We start from the raw sequence: 18,208 nt of genomic DNA on the forward strand, positions 1-18,208 counted from the left end.
AACATAGATGGATGGATTTAAAAAATAAATAAATGCAAATGGTGACAGAAATGGCAAAGAATGTTCTAAAGAAAAAGATGGTTTTCTTTGTGCAAGCATTAAGGGAAACATTAGAGCTGCATTATCTGTTCCTTCCTGGTTAAATGACGATTTCTGAAATACCATTTCAACTGTTACTATATATAATGTCCTGACAGAATCTGCTAGAACAACGGCAATTTTCTTTTTCTCAAAAGGTTTTTAGTACAATTCTTGACAATTTGGCTTTACAAATCGAATCTGGAGGTTTTCACACTACAGAAAATAGTAGTATTGTTAAATGCTGATTCTCTCAAAGTTACATGTTTACTGGTACATACATATAGGTATACATATAATCTTGAAAGAACTGATTAGAATTTGCATCTGGACAGACATGAAGAGACAATGCTATTTGACTGGTTGGCAGCAGGATACAATGATGTAATTTTAGTTTTTCTTCGTACAGAATTTTTGTTTTGCCCTGGTTGCTGAGCTCAGAGAGGGAAGTGAAACACTGAAGACCAGTTTGTCTTCCCATCCTCGTCGCCAAAATCTAATAGAAATTTTCCCAATTCCTTAGTCAACTGTTACTAGATCTTGGAAGAATTTTAAAACAGAAGACAGAGACTCAGCGTGATGAACCATCTCAGTTTAACACATGCCGGCACTGAGAAGAACACATGGATGTTGGTGTCTTCTGGCTTGTCTTTCTCAAACCCCTTCTATTTATACTTAAACCCAAGAAGTTACCACCCTCACAAAACATGACTGAAGAAACCAGGTGCACATAATTGACATCATTCTTGTTCCTTTTTAGATTATCTGTTAATGTCAGTTGTAAAGCAATAAAACTTTTTATTTCACTTTCTTGTAGATCTTGTGAACCCAGGACCCTCTATCTACTACATTCTTTCAGGCCTTATAACAACAAAGTGCCTACTGTGATCTTAAGCCGTCCTCTAAACATGACACATCCTGTGACTTCTTATCCTATTTGTGAAATTTCAGGAATATCAGCTGTTTCCTTTTTTATCTGATTTAATTAAAGAGATCAGTTGCCTCCAACTCCCCTGTGACAAGAAAAGCAGTTCATATAATGGAAAGATGTTTTTTAAAATTAATAAAACAATTCAAGCACTATTTGAAATTTCTAATAAAAAAATAGTTTTTTTGAAAATCAGGAAATGTTCTTTTTTGAGTTTGTCAGTCGTCTCTCAGCTCAGTGACTTTTTATCACTGTGGTGGACTTTTGGTGGAGGAATCAGACCGGATGATAAGTATAAGTACGTATGACATCTGCATGAATTCAAATGAAGTAGTAGAACATTTCCTGAAGAAAATGCTCGTGATCGCTGAAGCCAAGCTGCCGTTGCTTACAGCCATCATCACTGTGAGACTGAAAACACTGAAAAATGTGAAAGTAAAAACAGATGCAAGAAAAATATTTCCCCATAAATCCATAGATCCATAAATGGCCAGTTGGTGGTGTGGTGGCTACCATCTTGTATGTGAAGCAGTACATCATGATGTAGTGGTGAACCAAGTGTCATTACTCTGACATTTAGTTTCTGAGACACAAAGATGAACTCTGCTCCACACTAACCACACAAGTCGAGCGTCCACATCAGAGTTTTCATTATTCTCCTACTTATATCGGAGGCAGGATCACAGTCTGTGCATCCTGCTCATTCTTTTTCTCTTTCTTTGCTGTTAGTGCTGAAGTTCTGTGGAAATGTGATAGATGCTATTGTCTTAAAACAATGACATTTGTCATGTTCTAATTAGGAAAACACAAAGACTCAGGGTGGACAGTGTGGATGACTTGGTGCAAGAGTGAACATCATCAACACAAACCTGACAGCAACCTAAATGATTGGCAGTAATGAAAGAACCATCCAAATGTTTCTCTTAAGTCCAAGTATCAATGGTGCAGAGTGTGTGTGATGGTGAACAGAGGGAACTTTGATTTCAGCAGCTGATCTTCAGTCAGCACAGTTTTTGTCCACAGGAGACACTCTCACACCTACACAATGCACAGAGACAACGAGGAACTAGGATAGATCAAGAACCCCGGACACAGAGGTTCAGTGAATGTCGTGTTGAAGGTGTGGAGGTGGATCAGTTTGTCAGAGGAGACACTGTAGAAGGACAGAGAGCCAGCAGGACAGTCCACATACACTGCTACTCTGTGAGAGACTGAGGACGAGGAGATGGGTGTTTTTATCTTATTATGGATGACAGAGTAACTATGATCAGAGCAGCTCAGACTCCAGGACTGATCGTTCCATCCAAACAAACAGTCATAACTATTTCCTTTCCTTCTGATTCCTCTGTAACTCACTGATATATAAACTCTTCCTCTCCACTCGACCTCCCAGTAACAGCGACCAGTCACAACATTTCTACACAGCAGCTGAGGACAGAAGTCAAATCTGTCTGGATGATCAGGATATGACTGATCCTCCGTCACACGTGTCACCTTCCTGTTGTTGTCAGACAGTTGTAGTTTTCGGTTTACTGTGTTTGGGTCCAGTTCCAGTTCACAGGCATCTGATGGAGAGAACAAGACACAAACAGCTGCAGTTTATCATCTGTTGAATTATCACCAACTTTACTGACAATGACTGAAAGTAAATCATTCCAACTTCCATTTCATCATCAACTGTGAAGAATGTTTGACTCCATTTCAAATGAAATTCAACAATCCAGTTAGAACAACAATCCACTTGAGCATCTCACAGAGCAGATAGAATTGCATGTTATGAAATGTATCAATGAAATCCACATCATACACATATTAGACACAAGTCAACTCTGGAACATCTGTTTTCTTCCACTTGAAGTCTATTTTTCACCTCCTGGTGTTTAGTGAAGCTTCATCTTTAAAGACACGTGTTTCAATGTGTTTTAAAGCTGTTGCAAACTTTTTCCTAGTGTCTGTATGTGTTGTCAATAGTATTGATACAATCAATACATGTCTTTACTGAATATTTGAAAAGGTTTTAATATACACACAGATCATCGCCAGTGCTTTCACACAAATGACCCAAACATTCATGTGTCCTCCTCACAGAGCCTGAAGTTAAACCTCCTTCCTTTATAGACCAAATGAACTGCACCCAATCAGCGAGCAGCTAAAAACTCACCTCTTCAGTCTTTGACTGAATCAACTTGGTCTGAATGTGGCTAATGAGGATTCTGTCCTCATGCTCTCCACCACATACTCTGCTACAAGCCACCTTAGCTCCTTCAAAGACCCTGTTTTTACCAATTACAGGGCTTCATCTCCAACTTTTAGTGCTCTACACCTTCCTGCTGCACAGAGACAGCATTTCTGAACAGTCTTTTCTGCACCACAAAGTTGTCAGAAGTGGACAAGATCAGGATGGAACCTCCAATAAGGGGATGTGGCCCTGATACCAGATTATGCTGCTTCTCACAATGTCTGGATAAAGGGGCAGAGCACCAAAGCCAAACGTACAGTAAGACATGTCATCATGCAGAACATTAAACTAGACAGACCTGGGAGTGAGCTTTGTTTGATACAAGTCACTATAAAAAATGACTCCAAGACATGTGATCTGTGAGCCTTAACTGAGTGGGAGACAATCAGGCTTAAGAGCACAGTTTTCTAACCAAACTAGGAAGGACCAACCTATCAATCTAAGACTAACTTTGAGCTTCCAGCTAACTGAAGAAAGAAACTATTTCCATTATTTGAATGCTTTGTACAGTAAATTCAGTTTCTGAACACTGATTTATTAAACACACAGAAGAAAGTGAGGGGTCCTTGAACACAACTTCCATTGGTCAAACCTGTGAAGTACTAGTTACCGAGCAGCACCTGAAGGTAACAAAACTCTTCAGTGACAGTCAAAAGACCCAGAAGAAACAAAGTTCACTTTCTGTTGGCTCCACTGTTAATAAAATGTATTTCTAAGTTTTGTTGGATCACTGTGTTCACTTTGTTGTGTTTGTGGATTTGAAATTGATTGATTGAATTCTAACATCTTTCCAGCCACACTGACAAAAAACAGAAGCTAAATCCTGAATGAAACTCTGGAGAAATTCATCTTTGTTCTTCAGTCAAGAAAAGCTTCAAATCTAGTGGAACATGTGCAGCTGTGTTCTCAGGAATCAAACTTAAAACACACTCACACTTCCTCAGACCAGGTTTCAGTCTCTGTGGTCCACCATGGTCCAACCTGGAGACAGAGACAAAGTCAGAATCAGCTTCATCCACCTTCACTCATCTCCACCATTAAACATGAACCAGAGTTCATCAGTTAGTCACAGACACAGAGAAACAGTGTGAGAGCTGCTGTTGTCTGTCCATCTGTCCATACCTGAGAGTGTCCAGTCTCCAGTTTGGATCCTCCAGTCCAGCAGACAGCAACTTCACTCCCAAGTCTCCTGGATGATTGTAGCTCAGGTCCAGCTCTCTCAGATGGGAGGGGTTGGAGCTCAGAGCTGAGGCCAGAGAAGCACAGCCTTCCTCTGTGATCAGACAACCTGACAGACTAAACACACACACACACACACACACACACACGTTTCTATAACAGGACAAGACTTTATTAATTTGCTGGAGACATAACCATAAACTAAATCTAGGCTATAAAATGTCATAATTTAAATTCCTGCTCCACCTTTTTACCAACTAAACAGCCAACTGTACAAACTACAATTAAGGTGGATCGTGGAACCAAGTCAGGTTGTGGACCTGCTCTTTGCCTCTGCAAGGACACTGGAGAGGTCAGAGGAGTTTGCTACACAAGTGAAAACATATTTTCCTGCTTATGATCTGCAGAATCTCATGTGTGTTATAGTAACTAATGTTCATCATTTGTTCCTTTCATTTCTGACAATAATACAATGACATTAGAGCCTTGTAGTTAGTGAGAAGTAAACGCTCTGCATTAGTTCATCTGTGTACACTTCAATTATTGATATTTTATCGGTTGTGGGGATTATTTTATATTATTTATATCATCATGAGATGATCAAATTCAGTGTCTTGGAGCAATGATGGTTTGATGTTAGATTGACTATTCTCTGGATTAGGTGCCAAGTCTGATTGAACCTGTTGGGCTCCTCGTGCGGTAAGCGTATTGCGTCACTTCCTGTTTCTGCACACTCTTGGGTTTCTACCGGACTGTTTAATGATTAATTGTAGCTGTTATTTTTACTTAAATAAGTGATTTCTTCACACAAGAATTAATACTTAGTCGTAACATACGCTTGTAGTACACAAGCACCTGCTTTTGCAAAACATAACCAGCTAAAGTTTACAAATTCTAGATTTCACCTATATTAGCTTCGTTAGCTTAGCAGTTATCCATTAGCAATGGCTTCTCTGTCTCCCTCTGTCTCTCCTTCTCTCACTTGCTTGGTGTGTCTCATGTTCAGTTTTTCCTCTGCCTCCTTTAGTGATAATGGTTTATGTAATAAGTGTAAGGTTTTTGCAGCTTTGGAGGCGAGGCTCACGGAATTGGAAGCGCGGCTCCGCACCATGGAAAACAACTCAGCTAGTCAGGCCCCGGTAGCTGGTGTGGGTCGACCTAGCGTAGCCCCTGCTAGCTGTCCCCCGTCAGTTCCCGTGCAGCCGGGAAGCCAGTCCAGCTGGGTGACGGTTCGTAAGAGATCTAATGCTAAACAGACGCCCGAGGTTCAGCACCAGTCGGTTCACGTTTCTAATCGATTTTCCCCACTAAGCGACAAACCCGCTGAGAAACCAACTCTGGTAATTGGCAGCTCCATAGTCAGAAACGTGAAGTTAGAGACTCCAGCGGCCGTAGTCAAATGTCTTCCTGGGGCCAGAGCAGGCGACGTTGAATCATATTTGAAACTCCTGGCTAAGGATAAACGTAAATACAGTAAGATTATTATTCACGTGGGAGTTAATGACGCCCGATTACGCAAATCGGAGGTCACTAAAATGAATGTTGAATCGGTGTGTAACTTTGCCAAAACAATGTCGGACTCCGTAATTTTCTCTGGTCCCCTGCCAAATCTGACCAGTGACGACATGTACACCCGCATGTCGTCATTCAACCGCTGGCTGTCTAGGTGGTGTCCAGCAAACGATGTGGGCTACATAGATAATTGGAAACGTTTTTGGGGAAAACCTAGGCTGATTAGGAGAGATGGCATCCATCCTACTTTAGATGGTGCAGCTTTCTTATCCAGAAATATGGCTGGTTTTATTAGACAACCAAAAGTATGACAATCCAGATTTGAGCCTAGGGTGCTGAGATCCAGTCCTACACGCCTCTCTGCAGTATCCTTACAACCGTCACCCCCCCACAACTCCCGCATACCTATAGAGACTGTGTCTGTTCCCCGACCTAAATTACATAAAGTAAATATGACAACAAGAGGAGTTAATCATGAAAACCTAATAAAAGTTAAGACTACTCCTCTTACAGAACAAAACCCCAAAACTATTAAATGTGGATTATTAAATATCAGATCTCTCTCTTCTAAATCTCTGTTAGTAAATGACTTGATAAATGATCATCAAATTGATTTATTTTGTCTTACTGAAACCTGGTTGCAGCAGGAAGAATATGTCAGTTTAAATGAGTCAACCCCCCCAAGTCATATTAATTATCATGTTCCTAGAAGCACAGGCCGAGGTGGAGGAGTAGCAGCAATATTTCACTCTAGCTTATCAATAATTCCTAAACCTAAACATAGTTATAACTCATTTGAGAGTCTTACTCTTAGCCTTTCACACCCAAACTGGAAAACTCAAAAACCACTATTATTTGTTATTGTGTACCGTCCTCCAGTCCCTTATTCAGAGTTTTTGATAAAATTTTCTGATTTTCTATCTGATTTATTGCTTAGTACAGATAAAGTCATTATAGTGGGTGACTTTAACATTCATGTAGATGCTGACAGTAACTGCCTGAGCACTGCGTTTAATTCATTATTAGATTCAATTGGTTTTTCCCAAAATGTAAATAAACCCACTCACTGTTTTAGTCACAAGTTAGACCTTGTCCTTACGTATGGAACTGAAGCGGATAATTTAACCATATTTCCTCACAACTGTCTTCTGTCTGACCATTTTTTAATAACATTTGAATTTACAATAACGGACTATACAGCAGTTAGGGAAAAATTCCACTATAGCAGATGCTTAAGTGAAAAAGCTGTCAACAAATTTAAAGAAATTATTTCTTCATCATTTGCTTCACCATATGTTAATACAATGGAAAGTAGTCTCCTTAATGTTACTACTGCACAAGTAGATTATCTTGTTGACAATTCTGCAGCCTCACTACGTACAATACTCGATAGTGTTGCCCCTCTGAAAAAGAAGGCAGTAAACCAGAAGAGGTGATCTCCATGGTATAGTTCACAAACACGCAACTTAAAACAGAAAACACGAAAGTTAGAAAGGAAGTGTTCCAGAAATTTAGAAGAATCTCATTTAGCCTGGAAAAATAGTTTAAAAATGTACAAAAAAGCTCCGTGATGCCAGAACAGCATATTATTCATCATTAATAGAAGAAAACAAGAACAACCCCCGGTTTCTGTTCAGCACTGTAGCCAGGCTGACTAAGAGCCATAGTTCTGTTGAGCCTAGTTTTCCCTTAACTCTGAGCAGCAATGACTTCATGACTTTCTTTATGAATAAAATTGAAGATATTAGAGAAAGAATTCACCAGATCCTCCCCCCAAAAATTACAGATAGATCTTCATGTACAGCAGTGCTAGAATCATCAATAAGGCCCCAATCCCTGTTAGACTGCTTTTTACCCATAGATCTCTCTGAGCTAACTTCAATTATTACCTCATCTAAACCAACAACCTGTCTGCTAGACCCTATTCCAACTAAGCTGCTCAAGGAAGCTTTACCCTTAATAGATACGTTCATATTAGATATCATCAATCTGTCTTTAGAAACAGGCTATGTACCACAGGCCTATAAGGTAGCTGTAATTAAACCACTACTTAAAAAACCCTGTCTTGACCCAGGTGTTTTAGCCAATTACAGACCAATATCTAATCTCCCCTTTATTTCTAAAATAATTGAAAAAGTAGTTGAAAAACAATTATGTGATCACCTTCATAGGAATAATTTGTATGAAGACTTTCAGTCAGGATTTAGAGTTCATCATAGTACAGAAACAGCACTGGTAAAAGTCACCAACGATCTTCTCATGGCCTCAGATACTGGACTCATCTCTATACTTGTTCTGTTAGATCTTAGTGCTGCATTTGATACCATTGATCATAACATTTTATTACAGAGACTGGAACATGAAATTAGAATTACAGGAACTGCACTAGGTTGGTTTAAATCTTATCTATCTGATAGATTTCAATGTGTTAATGTTAATGATTAATCCTTCATGCACACAAAGGTTAGCTATGGAGTCCCACAAGGCTCTGTGTTAGGACCAATACTTTTTACTTTATATATGTCTCCTTTAGGCAACATTATTAGAAAGCGCTCCATAAATTTCCACTGCTATGCTGATGATACCCAGCTATATTTATCTATGGAACCAGATGAAAATAATCAGTTAATAAAGCTTCAAGCCTACAAGACATAAAGGCCTGGATGTCCCACAATTTTTTACTTCTAAACTCAGACAAAATTGAAGTCATAGTATTTGGGCCCAAAAATCTCAGAGATATGATGTCCAACAATATTGTTACACTAGATGGCATAAGTCTGGCCTCCAGTACTACTGCAAGGAACCTTGGAGTTATTTTTGATCAGGATCTGTCCTTTAAGTCACATATAAAACAAATCTCTAGAACAGCCTTCTTCCACCTACAGAACATTGCCAAAATTAGGAGCATACTGTCTCAAAGTGATGCTGAAAAACTGGTCCATGCATTTGTTACTTCTAGGTTGGACTACTGTAATTCCCTACTTTCAGGATGCCCCAATAACTCCCTAAAGAGCCTGCAATTAATCCAAAATGCTGCAGCAAGAGTGCTGACTGGAACTAGCAAGAGAGATCATATTTCACCTTCACTAGCTTCTCTCCATTGGCTTCCCATTAAATCTAGAATAGAATTTAAAACCCTGCTTCTTACATATAAAGCTCTGAATGGTCAGGCTCCATCATATATAGAAGACCTCATAGCACCATATCATCCCAGTAGACCACTTCGCTCTCAGAATGCAGGCCTACTTGTGGTTCCCAGAATTTCCAAAGGTAGAATGGGAGGCAGAGCCTTTAGGTATCAAGCTCCTCTCCTGTGGAACCAGCTCCCAGTTCAGATTCAGGAAGCAGACACACTCTCTACTTTTAAGTCTAGGCTTAAAACCTTCCTCTTTAATAAAGCATATAGTTAGTTATAGTTATGCTGCCATAGGCTTAGACTGCTGGGGGACCCACCCCCCAATGCACTGAGCTCCTTTCCTCCTCTTGACCATCTCTCCTCTCCTCTCACCCCGCAATTGTCACCACTGTATGTCATTAACTCTGTGTGTTCTCTCCCGTAGTTGTCTTTGTCCTCCTCTGTCCCCTTCTCTCTGTCCCTTTCTGCAGGTGTCCCCCGGCTTTGAAGCTGTGTGTCTTCCAGCGTGCAGCTACTGGTCCTACCAACCTGCCTGATATTTTGTTGTTGCTTTTTGTTGCTCTGTTCTTTTCTCTCTCCCCTTTCCACTCACCCCAACCGGTCGAGGCAGATGGCCGTCCACCCTGAGCCTGGTTCTGCTGGAGTTAAAGGAAGTTTTTCCTCTCCACTGTTGCCTATGGCTTGCTCCAGGGGGAATTGTTGGGTTCTCTCTATACATCTTTATAATCTTGACTTTATTCTGTAAAGTGCCCTGAGATGACTTTGTTGTGAATTGGCGCTATATAAATAAAGTTGAATTGAAATTGAATTGAATATTATTTATTCTTCAGATCAAACATGTTGAAGTCCAACTGAATATAGTTTAGCAACTTTACTCAATCAGTTTTTTTATAAACAAGTCAAGTTTCTGTGGTTAGAACAAAGCTAACAATCTGCTGAGTCACCAAACCTCTTCATCAGGATAGTTTGTCAAATGAATGTTTACAAAAATCTGAATCTTGACCTGAGAGTTTCCAGTCTGCAGTGATGTTGCTTCAGTCCAGCACACAGCAGCTTCACTCCTGAATCCTGCAGGTCATTGTTACTCAGGTCCAGTTCTCTCAGACTAGAGGACTGGGAGCTGAGAACTGAGGACAGAGCTTCACAACTTATCTCTGAGAGTTTACAGTCACTCAGCCTGAAATAGATTTTTAGTCAGTTAAAACAAAGTTCAGATATAGAAACACAAACAATTGAATGTGTAAACTTGAAAAAAATAGCTGTTAAGTGACCTGAGAGTTTCCAGTCTACAGTGATGTTGCTTCAGTTCATCACACAACAGCTTTACTCCTGAATCCTGCAGGTCATTGTTACTCAGGTCCAGTTCTCTCAGACTAGAGGACTGGGAGCTGAGAACTGAGGACAGAGCTTCACAGCTTCTCTCTGAGAGGTTACAGCCACTCAGTCTAAAAATTATCCAGTAAAACAAACAAGTTACAAACATTAGTTTTCTGTCATGCCAACAACAATCCACTTAATCTGAAATAGTCTATGTGCACATACAGAGCTTTGTTGGAGGCTTTGACCACTGGCAGCAGCCTCAGAAGAGCCTCCTCTGAAGCAGAGTAGTTCTTCAGGTCAAACATGTCCAGATCTTTTTCTGATGACAGTAAGATGAAGACCAGAGCTGACCACTGAGCAGGAGACAGTTTATCTGTGGAGAGACATCCTGATCTCAGGGACTGTTGGATCTCCTCCACTAGAGAACCATCATTCAGTTCATTCAGACAGTGGAACAGGTTGATGCTTTTCTCTGCAGACAGATTCTCACTGATCTTCTCCTTGATGTACTGGACTGTTTCCTGATTGGTCTGTGATCCACTTCCTGTCTGGGTCAGCAGGCCTCGTAGGAGAGTCTGATTGTTCAGCACTGAAAACCCAACGAGGAAGCGGAGGAACAAGTCCAGGTGTCCATTTGGACTCTGTAAAGCCTTGTCCACTGCAGTCTGGTAGAGATTTTTTAGTTTATGTTTGTCTCTAAATTTTTTAGATGAGTTAGATGTTGATTCTGACAACAGATTGATTCCAGAGTTGCTGAATGTCAGATGGACATGAAGAGCAGCCAGAAACTCCTGCACACTCATATGGACGAAGCAGAACACCTTGTCCTGGTACAGTCCTCTCTCCTCTTTAAAGATCTGTGTGAACACTCCTGAGTACACTGAGGCTGCTCTGATATTGATGTCACACTCTGTCAGGTCTGATTCATAAAAGATCAGGTTTCCTTTCTGCAGCTGCTCAAAAGCCAGTTTTCCCAGAGACTCAATCATCTTCCAGCTCCCTGGACTCCAGGGTGGATCTGTCTCAGCTCCTCCATCATACTTGATGTTCTTCAGTTTGGACTGAACCACCAGGAAGTGGATGTACATCTCAGTCAGGGTCTTGGGCAGCTCTCCTCCCTCTCTAGTTTTCAACACATCCTCCAGAACTGTAGCAGTCATCCAGCAGAAGACTGGGATGTGGCACATGATGTGGAGGCTTCGTGATGTCTTGATGTGGGAGATGATTCTGCTGGCCTGCTCCTCATCTCTGAATCTCTTCCTGAAGTACTCCTCCTTCTGTGGGTCAGTGAACCCTCTGACCTCTGTCACCATGTCTACACACTCAGGAGGGATCTGATTGGCTGCTGCAGGTCGTGTGGTTATCCAGAGGCGAGCAGAGGGAAGCAGGTTTCCCCTGATGAGGTTTGTCAGCAGCACATCCACTGAGGTGGACTCTGTAAGATTAGTCAGGATCTCATTGTTGTGGAAGTCCAGAGGAAGTCGACACTCATCCAGACCGTCAAAGATGAACACAACCTGGAACTCTTCAAACCTGCTGATTCCTGCTTCTTTGGTTTCAGGAAAGAAGTGATGAACAAGTTTCACCAAGCTGAACCTTTTCTCTTTCAGCACATTCAGCTCTCTGAAAGTCAATGGAAATGTGAACTGTATGTCCTGGTTGGCTTTGTCTTCAGCCCAGTCCAGAGTGAACTTCTGTGTTAAGACTGTTTTCCCAATGCCAGCCACTCCCTTTGTCATCACTGTTCTAATTGGTTCCACTCTTCCAGGTGAGGCTTTAAAGATGTCTTCTTGTCTGATTGTTGTTTCTGGTTTGTCTGGTTTCCTGGATGCTGTTTCAATCTGTCTGACCTCATGTTCATCATTGACCTCTCCAGTCCCTCCCTCTGTGATGTAGAGCTCTGTGTAGATCTGATTCAGAAGGGTTGGGTTTCCTGCTTTAGCGATGCCCTCAAACACACACTGGAACTTCTTCTTCAGGTTAGACTTGAGTTTACGTCCACACACTGCAGCATCAAATCCTGAATGAACAAAGAAGAAATGAAATCAGTGAGTGGATCCTTCAGAAAATCAGAGAATCTAAACATTTAAGTGTCTATAGAGTTTTTCTTCCTCCATCAGTTTTATCATCAGTGGAGGACAAACAGCCTTTGATTTGATACAGATGTGTGCAGCATATTTACAGCAGATTTTGGAAATGGAAACCTCTCTCCTGCTGTTTCCATTTCCTCTTTCCATCATGTTAAATCTGTTCAAATCCTCTTACTGCTCTGCAGACAGTCAGCCAGCTCCTCCTGCTTCATTCTCCTCAGGAAGTTCACTGTGATCTTCACAAATGACTCTCTGCTGTTCCTCCTCTGTTCTTCATCCTCACTGTCCAACACCTCCTCATCCTCCTTCTGACTCTCTGAGCATTCTGGGTAATCTGGTCTCAGGACCCTCTGGATCTCTTTCAGCTGGTTCTTCACAAAAGTGACAATGTTGTCCTCCAGCAGCTGGAACAGAATGAGAAGTGAACATTTCATTTAAACTGGTAGAAGACAACATGTGATTCATCTGTCAGTCTGAAGACCTGCTGGTCTGAACACAGCAGCATGGACTCTGTTAGGACCTGAATGGTTGTTGAACATTCAGTCTGGGGTTTATGTAGTTCATAGACAAAGTGTGATTGTACATGTACAGACCATAAATATGGAGTCCAGGTCTGGTTGATGCTGCTGGGCAAACTGATCACTGTGAACCTCTGAGCTCTGCTGCTCAACTCTGGGGAGAAAATAGAAATGAATGGATGGATGAGTAAACAAGTTAAATGGAAATTGCTTACGTGAACAAATATGAAACACTGACAATTGCAGTACAGTGGCTAAATGTGTACAGATTTTAGATTCATTGACCTTCACATATGAAGTGATTTGTTTTTCTTTATTAACTCTCTAGTTGAGCTGGGAATTGAAATGCATGGACATCTGAACTTCAAGTGGATGAGGAACTGTGGTCACAGCTGAAATTTTCACTTTTCTGCACATTTATTATATTATTATATAGCGTTTTTACACATGGAACCAAACGACCACTGATGTTGTCCTGTCGAGCTAAGGAGTAATTGTGACTTTACCTGAGCTGTGTCCCTCTCTGCTGCAGACAGGGACACTTGGCTGAGCTCCGTCCTCACTCAGACTCAGAGAGAAGAAGCTGCTCCACAAGTTTATTTTCTTATTCACTAATCTCAGTGGTGTCTGTAAGAATTCATACCCGGTGATTTCAGAACACAAATATTTATATTTTTGTGCTCTACTTCACCTTTAACAAGTAAATCTGCACACTGCGAGGTCATTTCTTTGTTGTACCAGGTACCGAATCTTTGTGTAGCATTAATGTGTAGCCCAACATGTGACGTGTTGAAGCACTTTTCATTAATCAATGTATTTTGTAATCGATTATGTTGACGTGTCGCCCCACCACTAAATATAAAGAAGGTACTGGATAATGTGTAAGTGTTCAGTTCACTGACACACACGTGCACATTGTCCTGTCAGGCTTATGTGTAAACTACCACCAACAGCTGTGGAGTTGATAGTGACAGAGATCAGCAGTTATTAAAGCAGGAAGTTCAGTAAAGTTCTGAAGTAAAGTAATTATTATTTTTCTCTGTCAATTAAATACATAGTTCAGTTTGAGATTCTTAACTTTGCTTGTTCATCTTTAAAGTGAATAATTTGATCCTTAATTTGATCAACTGCTCTACCTCCTGTGGCACAGTCGCCCTTAGCTCAGCAGAATATTTCTATTTAATTATCTTCTATGTCACAGGTTATGTTTATTATATTTTGCCTGCATGTCTCTCAGATTTCCGGTGTTCTTGTATCGACTTTGACATGGACTCAGGTTGGCAAAAGCAGCATGTGCCGCTTTATTTAACAAAATTTAACAAAAATTATAAAGCTCGGGACCAAGAGAAGTCTTCCAATCTTAGAGTCTTGAGTCTGACAATAACTAAAACATTTCTTACCTTCCATGAGCAGGTTGTTCACCTTTAAAGTCAATATTGCGACCAACAGACCGGTCACTCTTCATAGAGACCCAGCTGAGTTCAGCAGAGCCTGGTCTCTGCTTCTTCATCCTGATCCAAACAAACAAGAGACAAATGAAAAGTAGTTTAAAGCTGAAAGCAGATGAATTGTGAGCAGACTGTCAGCAGCTGAAATGTTAGAAGCAGATACAAAGTCAGTAAGAAGACAGTGGATGAGGAACGTTCTCCTGTTCATCCACATGGAATCTGATGAAAGACTCTGTCTCATCTTAGTTGGTTAGTTGACTAATCAGTGGTTGGCTCTTTGTTAACTGAGACAGTTAGTAGTTCATGATTAGTTCTTCTAAGCTGTTATTGAGGAGCTGAGTGGCAGATGTGACAGTGAGTGGGAATAATGATGGTGGACTGATTTGACACGGACAAGAGTCATGGACAGTTAGAGATCCTCATCTCACCTCTGGTCTTTGGTCTGGCTCTTATGTCCCCCACATAGAGTGGTTTTAGAGGGAGGGACTCCCTCCTCTCTGTCCTCACACTGATTCATAAAGTCCATACCTGCAGGGAGAGCTTACAGCAAGGTTTCATCACAGGACACATTAGTTGTCCTTCCTCTCTAACATATAACGGATAAAGTAGAAAACAGTGAAGCAGCTGATCTTTCCATCAGACCCACTGAGCAGGTCCATCTAAGGACTCTGCAACCTCTGGGACAGTCCACATATGGACTGTGCTAAAGAGCTTTCATTCAAACCAAATCTGTCTCAGTGTTGGAAGATGTTTGTGTTTTGGATAAAATGCAGCTCAGCCAGTTTGATCCAAGTCGTCCGACCAGTTCTGACACTCTGAGCTCAGATTACAATCAAACTGCTGTTGGTTCTACCTGAGAACCACTGACAGTAAAATCTGCAAATCATTCTCAATCCACTCTCCTTTAACTCAGAGAGAAACTCTGAAGAATCAAAATCTGAAGAATTCAACAGATCTTAGGAAACAGACCATCATCATCCAGAAAAATTTCTACTCTCCAGTCAATCAGTGATACAACACAATGTGATCCCAGTGATCCTGTTCATCACACATTTACACATTTCTCTAGTAGGATTCTCACCTGCTGAACTCACTTCAAGTCCACTTCCAGACACTTTCCACCTTCATGTGTAAAGAAGAAGCTCCTCAGTCCTGGTGTCTGTGAGCATTTGATCTGAAGACGCCGTCACATTCTCATAACTTCAGAGTCCAAGTCTAAAAAAACAATCGAGTGATGTCAAAACCAGTGGAACCTGTTTCAGAAACCCAGTGTCAAAGAACTCCCACATCAGATGATGGAGTTCTACTACCTGTCCACTAGATGGTGCTGACTGACCAGAGAATCTCCATGACAGCAACATCCTCAGGAAATGGAAAATGGTGGAGATCCACCACTGATGCTGCTCTGCAAACACACTTGAACTGGAACTGAATGATGTTCAGTCTGTGTCACATTAATCAGAGAAGCAGCTAAGAGGCCCATGTTAACTCTGGAGGAGCTGCAGAGATCCACAGCTCAGGTGGGAGAATCTGTCCACAGGACAACTATTAGTTGTGCACTCCACAAATGTGGTGTTTATGGGAGAGTAGCAAGAAGAAAGCCATTGTTGAAAGAAAGCCATAAGAACTCCCCACCAAACCATGTAGGAGACACAGCAAACCTGTGGAGAAGGTTCTCTGGTCAGATGAGACTAAAATTGAACTTTTCGCCTAAATGCAAAATCCTATGTGTGAAACACTGCACATCACCCTGAACACACCATCCCCACCCTGAAACATGGTGGTGCCAGCATCCTGTTCTGGGGATGCTTTTTTCAGCAGGGACAGGGAAGCTGGTCAGAGTTCATGGGAAGATGGATGGAGCCAAATACAGAACAATCCTAGAAGAAAACCTGTGAGAGTCTGCAAAAGACTAGAGACTGGGAAAGAGGTTCACCTTCCAGCAGGACAACAACCCTAAACATACAGTCAGAGCTACAATGGAATGGTTTAGATCAAAGCATATTCATGTGTTAGAATGACCCAGTAACAGTCCAGTGTCACAGCATCTGCCCTTCCATCCTCCCCTCCATCTCTCTCTCACAGTCCAGACCTAAATCCAACTGAGAATCTGTGGCAAGACTTAAAAATTGCTGTTCACAGACACTTTCCATCCAATCTGACTGAGCTTGAGCTATTTTGCAAAGAAGAATTTGCAAAAGTTTTACTCTCTAGATGTGCAAAGCTGGTAGAGACAAACCCCAAAAGACTTTTGTTATTGCATCAAAAGGTGGTTTTACAAAGTATTGACTCAGCTGAATACAAATACAGGCCACAATTTGTGGATATTTATTTCTGAAAAACTGTGAAAACCATTTATCATTTTCCCTTCAGTTCACAATTATGTTCCACTTTGTGTCAAAGGTCACAGGTGCTGGAAATACTCAGTTTTTACAGCAGTGTGAAGTCACCAAGAGTTTACTGCACATGCACAAGTTCTCTGTGCAGCAGCTGTTGTGTTTAGACTCTGCTTTGTGAGCTCTTCATGCTACACAGCTTGACTTTAGGTTAAAGTCAAGCTGTCTGTTTCATGTCAAAGACATGAAACAGTTGAATATGATGAACTTATAGAGCCATTGTTTGATCAATCTTTGCTTCTTATTGACTTGTGCTGCATTTGCCTGTGACATTAGGGTTAGGGGAAGGGGCGGGGCTGCCTCTGGACTATGTTCGGGATACAAGATGCACCAGATGGTCCTGACCTTGTTCCTTCCTTGTTTGTATGATATAATCAATGTTGAATAGAAACACTCTCCATTTTGACTGTAATATTGCACATGTCAATCAGGATTCCTGCAAAGTTATCTTTGAAAACTAGATCTGTGTTGCTCTATTATCTCAGCCTTTAATGGCTTTGTCCTCTCAGCCAATATTTCTATAATGCAATAATGTTTTTCAGATTGATTTTCTTTTTCATTTACAATAAATAATGTAAATGTGGAATCTCTTTTTATATTTAGCAGAGCAATGAAGAAAAAAATATTTTCCAAACTAAACCTCTCAGTCTCCTGATGAAGGTTTTCACTGGAAGATGAACATAAAGAGTTTCCTGTGACTGCAGCAGTTTAGTGGGACTACAGAGTTAGTAAGTCCACATGTAGTTGTTGTGTTGACGACTTCCAACCCCACTACTCTGTCTGCACCATAGAGCACAGAGGGACAATATCTATGGAATAAAGAGGATTGAACATGTGACACAGAATGAACAAGTCAACAAATGTGAGATGACTCTGAGGATCAGGAAGAACATTTCAGAGTTTGGTCTCTCTGCTCTGATTTGACATCAGTGGAAGCAGGACATCTTTTTCTCCCAGATCCACTTGTTTTGACCAGAGTTTGGTTTTTGTGTCCATTTTCTGTGTGAATACAATCCGATATGGCAGCTCTGCCATAAAATCTACTACAAGGTTTTAACTTTTTAGTTTGTTTTTTAACAAAAACTGTTTCTGACCTCAACTTTGACACTGTAATAGAAAAAAGACACGTCTTACATTTCTGTCAGCAGTGATCCGTCCACCCATACCCACATATCTTTTCCTGATTTTAGTTCTGTCCAATCCAGGACGCTTCGTTAATATTTAGCTCACTGACAAAGTCCTAACAATTCAAAAGAGACAACAATCGTTTCTTCAGTCATAATTTGTACTAAAGCTGTGACTGTGAAAATATGAATCAGTTGCAACATTTCTTTTCCTCCGTGATGCAGAAACACACAAAGAAC

At 41.0% G+C, this 18,208-nt stretch overlaps 1 protein-coding gene across 3 annotated transcripts; it reads right to left on the reverse strand.

The window, feature by feature from the left end:
* Positions 1-218: 218 nt before the first annotated feature.
* On the reverse strand, positions 219-15,667 carry LOC137100296 (NLR family CARD domain-containing protein 3-like). 3 transcript variants are annotated; one of them, XM_067478049.1, is made up of 9 exons: positions 15,530-15,667; positions 14,401-14,511; positions 13,076-13,154; positions 12,658-12,886; positions 10,615-12,412; positions 10,344-10,517; positions 4,368-4,541; positions 4,180-4,226; positions 219-2,571 (listed from the first exon to the last, which is right to left on the reverse strand). In XM_067478049.1, the coding sequence occupies exons 2-9, from the start codon at positions 14,508-14,510 to the stop codon at positions 2,045-2,047; spliced, it is 3,138 nt and encodes a 1,045-aa protein (XP_067334150.1). In that variant the 5' UTR covers position 14,511; positions 15,530-15,667; the 3' UTR covers positions 219-2,044. The 3 variants fall into 3 exon arrangements, 2 of the variants coding, with proteins under 2 accessions (XP_067334150.1, XP_067334138.1); XR_010910882.1 differs by lacking the exons at positions 219-2,571; positions 4,180-4,226 and adding an exon at positions 5,509-10,249 and having other exon boundaries at positions 4,407-4,541; XM_067478037.1 differs by lacking the exons at positions 219-2,571; positions 4,180-4,226; positions 4,368-4,541 and adding an exon at positions 4,552-10,249.
* Positions 15,668-18,208: the final 2,541 nt, after the last annotated feature.

The sequence above is a fragment of the Channa argus genome, chromosome 1, assembly GCF_033026475.1.
Source record: "Channa argus isolate prfri chromosome 1, Channa argus male v1.0, whole genome shotgun sequence".
Taxonomy (NCBI): Eukaryota; Metazoa; Chordata; class Actinopteri; order Anabantiformes; family Channidae; genus Channa; species Channa argus.

Bases quoted from the DNA above. Each gene is read 5' to 3' on its own strand.
- LOC137100296 (XM_067478049.1), bottom strand. From the start codon at position 14,510: ATGAAGAAGCAGAGACCAGGCTCTGCTGAACTCAGCTGGGTCTCTATG. The intron at 13,155-14,400 runs GTAAGAAATGTT...TTTTCTCCCCAG, and splicing joins GAACAACCTGCTCATGGAAG to AGTTGAGCAGCAGAGCTCAG. The intron at 12,887-13,075 runs GTCTGTACATGT...ATTCTGTTCCAG, and splicing joins ACCTGGACTCCATATTTATG to CTGCTGGAGGACAACATTGT.